Here is an 8018-nt window from a genome sequence, read left to right on the forward strand (position 1 = left end):
ACAATGTATAATAGAAAGTCTGAATGAAAAATAACAGAAAACGATAAGGCTTTTTTACTGATGTCTAATAAAACCCTGGCCTGGACTTAGTAATATCACCCACTAAACAATAAATGCCAATGGGCCATTCCATAAATTTCCATACAGGGTGGTGGACGAACCTTTTGAAGTCAAAAAATATTTCTTGAAAATGTGTTGAAACCCCTTGGAACATTGAAAAAATTAGCAAAACAAAAAAACCTTGGAAAATTTCTTTTCATACCTCAAAGGGACCTTACCTCCTGGAAAAATGAAAAGCACTCTTTTAGACCCCCTGAAAATTTCGCTCAAATTACCTCCAGGAAATGTTCGTCCACGCCCCCCCCCCTCCACCCTGTAAGGATATAAAATTGAATGGCCAAATATAATGCTTAAAACTTTGCCTCACGTCAAATGGTGCAACATCACAATTATTTAAGGAAAAATAGATCTAGCGCTCTCGGTGCATTTACATCCTCATCGAGTAGTATAACATTGAGACACACCCGATCAAAGATTTTGGTTGGCCGGGATGAGAAACTGCCTTCAAGTTCAGGTTTTGTATAATGACAGAGAACGACTTGTGAGTTTGTATGTAGTGTTATCGATATCTTAATAAAGGAAAAATATTGAAAATCCTAAATTTTGAACATACTTAGACACACTCTTTGCTAAAAAGAAGTACACTTAAAATAAACTGATGTGAAATATAATATCGAATTCTTTTTTTTCTAAAAAAGTTACAAATTGTATTCTCCTTTTTATCAAGCTTTCATAATGGTTAAAAGCAGAGAAAAAACGAGAAGTACAAAAATCTCTGAAGGTGACAAAGCTGTATAAACATCAATGAAAATCGATGCAGTATAGCAGAGAGAACACCTTTTTACTACTAAAAATAAATAATTATAAAACTAAAAAGGCAAAAAAAAAAAAAGATGGAAAAAACAAAATATCCTAAAAATCTACTATTTCTAATTCCTAAATAATTTTTCTTTCCATTGTTATTTTGATAATATTTATAATTTTCCTTACGGAGACGATAAAAAGCAGGAACATTTTTAACTAAAGAAGCAAACTAGACTATGATGGACGCTGTTTTGCGCGACTGAGAATTTTTTGAGCTTTTTGGGGAATGGTGTCAATATGAAACAGGGAGGGGGGTATGAATGCATTATTAAAGAAATTCATTGTCTTTTTAAAAAAAAAGGAGAGACAATAGGTCTAACGGAGACAATTCAGTATAAGTTAATCTTATTACACTTATATAGCTAAATAACGCAGAATTACCTTGACTAGAAATTTGTTAAGCAGTTGTAGTTAACGTGAGGATAACCAATGCACGTTAATAACTTTAGTAGTTATATAAGTGTAATAAGATAAGTAAACAATGATCCAATCAAAACAAATAATCAAACCATGTGATTAAGACAAAACCTCTTCCTGGACACCATCTTCTTCGGCATCATCTTTCTTCACTTTGACCCAGTCTCCATTCTCACTTTTTTCACTTTCATCTTCATTCTCCAAAGATTCTTTTGCTTTGTCTTTGTCGTCACCGTCAATAGATTTGTCTTCTTTTTTTTCTTCTTTCTTAACAGTGTATTGGTAAGCAGGAACAAACGACTCAAAGAATCCACACTCAGCCGTCAAGTTTGGTAGCAGCCAGAAATGTAATTTACCCATTGTGCCAAGCCATAACAATCCATAAATAATATAACGTACTGAAGAAAGAGTACATACACGTCTTTCAATGAGTTTTCAATCAACAGGATAGAACCCACAGGGGGGACACAAATTTGTTCGAGTTCAGGAAATTTCAAGTTATGGAGTAAGGTTTATAAGGCATTGTTAACTGAAGGGGCGAGAAAACTTGTTTGGGTTAAGAATATTTCGAGTTATAAAGTAAGGTTTATGTGACACTGAAGGGACAAGAAAACTTGTCCAAGTTAAGGAGACATTCGAGTTATAGAGGTTCGAGTTAAAGAGACTAATACTGTACTAACATATCACTTTAAGTTCGAATGAGATCAGAATACACATTAAAATATTCTTTTCAAATTTAAAAGGAAACACGACTTACAAATAGCAAGAATAAGTATTCCACCAACAAAAATGGCTCCAGCTACAGATAAATACCAACTGTAATCACGAACACTTTCAGGCCATAATGGGAACAAACAAACAATAACAACTCCAAGAACTAAAAAAATTTAAAATGACAGAAATTCAAGTAGAATAATCAATAAAAAACTCTATAAAAGTTCGTCTAATATTATTTGGTACCTTTCAACATTGTATTAACAAAACTGAATGATAAATGAATGTAAATACTTGTCTTTCCATTATTGAACAAAACGAACGAACGAACGAACGAACGAACGAACGAACGAACGAACGAACGAACGAACGAACGAACGAACGATTTTGAAATTGCACTGTTAAAGTCATTAACATTGTAAAAGTCATTTGAAAGATATTAGGAAAACAATATAGATCTTGATACGGAATCCAACAATCTTTTTTAACTTCGCTAAGAAAGAAACCTCTGTCTGAGAGGAAAGAGCTCAGAACACTTTAAAGATAAAAAGTTCGTATTGTACTTTCCTACCTAATTCTCATTTTCCAATTTGATTAAACACAAATCTGGAAATCATTGCCCATAATCTTTGAAAACTCATATTGAAATGGCAAAATAAAAAGGAGCTTACCCAGCATGATACCAAGGATGAAAGTCTTCCAACTGATAGGGTCAAATATCCATACATAAAACTAGATAAAAAGTACAAAGTACAAAACGATAATATAACGCTAAATTATCTATAACAAACAAAAAGTAAAGCAATTTAAATTACCTTATTACACAAATATTACTAGGTAAGTATTTAACGGCCTTGAAATTTGCATGTTTTCAAATTAACACAAATTTTTCTGCTTTTTAAAGGAAACAGCGGCTGGTTTTAATTAAGGGGGTTTTTATTAACACAAAATTTTTCAATTTGTGTTAATAAAATGACTAGTAATATTCGTGTAATTAATAAGGTAGAAATTTCAGCATGTAGCTTTCCTCAGAAACCTTAGGCAAGACATTGAAAAGTGAAATTTTTACGAAATATTATGCATCAGTCATCACCTCTTCATCAGAATCGAAAAATTCCTGAATATCATTCACTTCCAGTGTCACCTTGACCTAAAAATGAAGAAAAATGTGACGCGAGTATCTCTTTTTACTATGCTTTTGTGTATCTATGTTTAAAAAGCAAATTTAATAATTTAGCGATCGTAGCATGAAAGCAGAGCATCCAGCTACGGTGCGCAAGGTTGTGGGTTTGCTTCCCAGAAGGGTCACACCAAAGATTCCCAAAATGTTACTTGGTGCCTCTCAGCTTGATGCTCAGCATCTAAAAGACAGACCAAGGGTAAGGGGAGAAATCCAGGGAAAGGAGTAGTACCCTCCCTTACATTTGGATAGACAGCTAGAGAAAAGGAAGCCTACGGATCGCCCTCGACTGCGGTCACAAACTTACTACTAAACCAAATCTATACATAATGAAAATGAAATGTAGATAATCCGTATCTATCCTTATGTAATATACTTTCTCTGTCAATGCGTCAATTAATGACATACCATGTAGTTTTAAGAAGAAGACTTCTTTAGTGTCAGTACAGAGTTAGAATATTATCAAGATGACATACCTTCTTTTTGATTTTTCTTGCTTCTTTACCCTCCTAGAAATAGAATTAAAGAAAACTTTTCACTAATCTGTTCAATGTTTGACCAAAAAAGTATGGAAAAGATTTGCATGTTAGTTCAGACCTTACTTAAAAGTAATTAGTAATCCCTATAACTTGTTCATAGTTTAAATCATGAGAGGAAAGCAAAAACATTTTTTCGAAGACCTTTTTAGCTTTGGGGCTGTTTGGCTCTTTTGGACTTTTTGTATCTTTTTTATTTTCTGACTTCTTCTCTTCGATTGCTTTTTCTTCAGACTTTTTGTCAGGTTCATCTTTTTTCTTGACTTTCTTTTCAGTCTTTATAACGTGTACACGGCTGAATAGTTGACAATTTAACATCCTGGAAAAATGAAAAGAAATCTAAAGTGATAATTTCAAAAACATTTAAATAAGAATAAAAAGAGATATCTTGTGAGGTTTTTTTTTAAGCTTAAGTATGAAATTATACAAGGGAAGTTAATTATTTATTTGATAAAATCCTTAGAGTCAAAATTTGAGTAGTTTTAGGCCAATTTTTCCTTGGACAAAGGAGTCCCAGTACATGGTGTAAAATGTTATATACCTTCGTAAGTAATCGGCAACAGAATCCCTGTGTGTGAACTCAATACTTGATTTGCCTTTTCCACTAGCCCATTTTGAGTCCATCAAAAAGTCGACAGCATTTGATCCTATAAGAAATAACACTAATCCATCATAGAAAAATCCATTTTCATACACATGAAATTTTTATCTGAATTCCGTTGGGTTAAACTAACAAATATCATTTTTTATGTCAAGTTGGACAAGAAAGCAAGAAATATAAAATAGTGAAAGTTCACATTTAGAATCTTTATGTGAACGCAATTTCAGCAAAAAAATACAAGAAACCTACCTGAGAAATACACTGCTTTTTCTCCAAAGAGTGTTGCTTTCTTGGTTGGCAGATTAAAGCGTAGATATTTAGCGACTTCTGTCTCATCTTTTGTGGGATTTTGATCTTCATCTCCCTAGATGGTATTGAAAAAATCTAAAAATTTCAGATTTAACCACTGGTCAGTAAATAAAAAGAGCTAATTTGCTGAAACTCAAGAGAGAGAAAGGATTGATAAATATTTTCATTCATTCTTTCTGATCCTATCAGTCTACTCAATAGGCAGACCCAATTAAAACTTCATCACCAAGGCGTAAGAAGTAAAACCCTTGAATGGATCACTAACTACCTCTCCAATTGCACCCAAACTGTTGTTATTAACGGTGAGACATCTGAAAAAGCTAATGTTATCTCTGGAGTTCCTCAAGGCACAGTCCTCGGACCTCTTCTGTTTTTAATTTGCGTTTGCTTAAGATTTCATTTTGAGCCTCAAATGCTTGGTTATACAGAAGTTTTTTCAAAACGTTGTCAATTTTGGCAAATTTCAATTTCACTTTTACTTTTTACAATGACTGTTTATATTCTTATTTTATATTATATGTCAAATTTTGTAAGTCAAAATATAAGATTGTAAAATCAAAATGATGACTTTCCCCGGCTTCGAGCTATGCTTAGCACTATGCTCATTTTTTTTGCAAATCCGAGCCTTAGTATGCTTGTACATTATTGCTTGCAGTTGCAACTTGCAAACCAAGTGACCTGCCTGGAACGTAGGTCTTTTAAAATAGATTTACCTACAGGCCATATTTTATAAAGCCAAGGCAGCGTCCGTTGATGGCCAAAAAGGGCACTTTTTCCGGTGTTTTTCCACTAAAAAGGCTATTTTTACCAACATTTTAGTGTTTTTCAGGAGGGGCAGGGTCCGATGGGCATGAAAAATGGCTTGACCTAGCTGAAAAACAGTTCAAAAATATTTATTTTACAGGTTACCACATACATGTCCATGAATTTTGATCTAGGAAAATTGGGAAATTATTGCAAAACTTTTTTGGCCCATTTTGAAGGGCTATTTCATGGTAAAAAGATTTCTTCAGTTTGAAGCAGAGGTGCAAACTCTCATGCATTGAACGGTTAGTGTAAAACGCAGGTCACAGGTTGCAGGTCACAGGTCAGTGATGACAGGTTGACTCTAATCAATGTCATTGCAGAGGAAAATGTTTGGAAAACACAAAGAACTATCAAAAACATAATTCTCAAGCAATTACATCCATATAAAAACCATTTCAAACATCAAAATTTAACCATGTGCTTTTATCGATCTTTCGCAGTTTGCGCAGTTTGCTGTATATTACATATTGTAATGTTTGTAATGTTATATGATGGTTACATATAATAAAACACATCGCTCTAAATAAACTACCTTCTCAGAGAACTCACGAGCTTCTGATTGGTGTAATTTTATATCCAGCCATATAGTTATCATCACATTCGGTATGCTAAATATTTTTGGTGTTTTTCTCTTGTAAGACATGATATGTGATTCTGTCAATATTTTTGTCAAAAATTGTCATTAAGTCATTAAAATAACAATTGAATGATTAATTAGTTTCATCCTTCTAAAACTACTCTCTTAGGGACCTCACAAGCTTCTGTTTGATGCCTTTTTTTATCCATTCACACCATCCACATCACATTTTGTATAATAAATATTTTATATATGGTATCATATTTTATGATTTTGTCATTATTTTTGTAAGTAATTGTGTCACTAGGTCAAAATAGGTTGTTATTCTGTTCAATTGTCATTTTATAATATCTAAATAGCATGTATTACTTTTTTGTAATACATGCTATGATGTATTGATGTTATGTTATGTATATGTTATGATCTTATTTTTTTCTCCGGTCTGCACTTTGTTGACCTGTGACCTGTAACCTGTGACCTGCGTTTTACACTAACCGTGCATTGAACATGAAATTCATGCATTTGGTCATTGACTTTTACACACTTTTTGTACAATTTTCTGTACATATTTTTTCATTTTTGAGAAATTTTGTCCAATTTTCCAGTTTCTCCGATATTTAGAAGAAACATTTCCCCAAATTTTCCAATGTAAATACAGTATATGAAAAAAATATTTTCGGATTTCCTGATTTTTAGGTAAAATATCTCCCAAAAAATATTTCCTTGATTTTCCAAATTTTGGAAAAAAATACTTCTTCTCCGATCTTCTGATTTTTGGGAAAGATTTCCAAGTTTTTTTGAAAGAATATATATTTCCCCAATTTTGAAATAAATATTTTCCTGATTTTCCAATTTTTGAAAAAATATTTCCCTGATTTTCCAATTTTTGAAAAAAATATTTCACTGATTTTCCAATTTATGAAAAAGAAATTTCCCTGATTTTCCAATTTTTAGAAAAAAAATTTCTCTGATTTTCCAATTTTCATAAAAAGTATTTCCCTGATTCCAATTTACAGAAAAAATATTTCCATGATTCCAATTTTCAGAAAAAATATTTCCCTGATTCCAATTTTCAGAAAAATGTTACCCTTAAAAAATATTTCCCTGATTTTCAATTTTTTTTTAATAATTTTTCCTGATTTTCCAACTTTTGCAAAAAATACTTCCCTGATTTTCCAAATTTTGAAAAAAATATTTCCCTGATTTTCAAATTTTCAAAAGAAGTATTTTCCTGATTCCAATTTTCAGAAGAAAAAAAACTTCCTTGACTCCAATTTTCAGAAAAAATATTTCCAATTTTCAAATTTTCATAAAAAGTATTTCCCTGATATTCCAATTTTCAGAAAAATATTTCCCTGATTTTCCGATTTTTGGAAAAAAGGTAATAGAAAACACTTTTTGTATTTGCTTTGAAATTTTTTCCCGCCTAAAATTGTCATCTCAAAAGTTGGCATAGGTCTGTGCCGGACAACTGCCCTAAAACCATGGAGAAAACATTACAAACAACCCAGCACACCAGAAGGACGACAGAGAGAGATGTTTTTCCCCCCCCCCTACCCAGATTTTATCAAAAAGCCCAGGCTGTAGAGTTAGTGGTTCAAACCATCTTCTTCGAATACAACGTGCTTAAGGATTTATAATGATGATATGTTCTTCGAAAGAATAAGATGATAAAAAAAAATCATACCTTCCTTCTCTTTTTGGACTTTTTGTCCGCCATCTTGTATTGCAATGTGTTTTTATTTTGTGGTCTTGGAAAGGACCGTAGATCTAGTTTTTCGAAAACGAAAGTTCAGGGGTCGTAGTGAATTGCATTCAGGGGGTTGCTATTTCCGGGGGTAAAATTTAACTACTAATTACTTCTTTTGGATCAAGAAAAATGACAGTATGAACTATTTTCAGGTAAAATGTACATATATTACTTAAATGAAAATATTACTACAAAATAGCAAT

General features: G+C 32.3%; 1 protein-coding gene across 1 annotated transcript; it reads right to left on the bottom strand.

The window, feature by feature from the left end:
• Positions 1-721: 721 nt before the first annotated feature.
• On the bottom strand, positions 722-7829 carry LOC136817295 (translocation protein SEC62-like). Its single transcript, XM_067073637.1, has 9 exons — positions 7753-7829; positions 4622-4736; positions 4313-4418; positions 3916-4090; positions 3712-3744; positions 3149-3205; positions 2727-2787; positions 2099-2218; positions 722-1739 (listed from the first exon to the last, which is right to left on the bottom strand). The coding sequence occupies exons 1-9, from the start codon at positions 7783-7785 to the stop codon at positions 1441-1443; spliced, it is 999 nt and encodes a 332-aa protein (XP_066929738.1). The 5' UTR covers positions 7786-7829; the 3' UTR covers positions 722-1440.
• Between the last annotated feature and the right edge of the window lie 189 nt (positions 7830-8018).

Source organism: Clytia hemisphaerica, unplaced genomic scaffold (genome assembly GCF_902728285.1).
Source record: "Clytia hemisphaerica strain Z4C2 unplaced genomic scaffold, Clytia hemisphaerica genome assembly, whole genome shotgun sequence".
Lineage (NCBI taxonomy): Eukaryota > Metazoa > Cnidaria > Hydrozoa > Leptothecata > Clytiidae > Clytia > Clytia hemisphaerica.

Excerpts from the sequence above, each read along its gene's own strand:
- LOC136817295 (XM_067073637.1), bottom strand. The coding sequence starts at position 7,785 with ATGGCGGACAAAAAGTCCAAAAAGAGAAGGAAG. Across the intron at positions 4,737-7,752 it reads AGTCCAAAAAGAGAAGGAAG|GGAGATGAAGATCAAAATCC; the intron begins GTATGATTTTTT and ends AATACCATCTAG. Across the intron at positions 2,788-3,148 it reads TTTTCGATTCTGATGAAGAG|TTTTATGTATGGATATTTGA; the intron begins GTGATGACTGAT and ends CTTTTTATCTAG.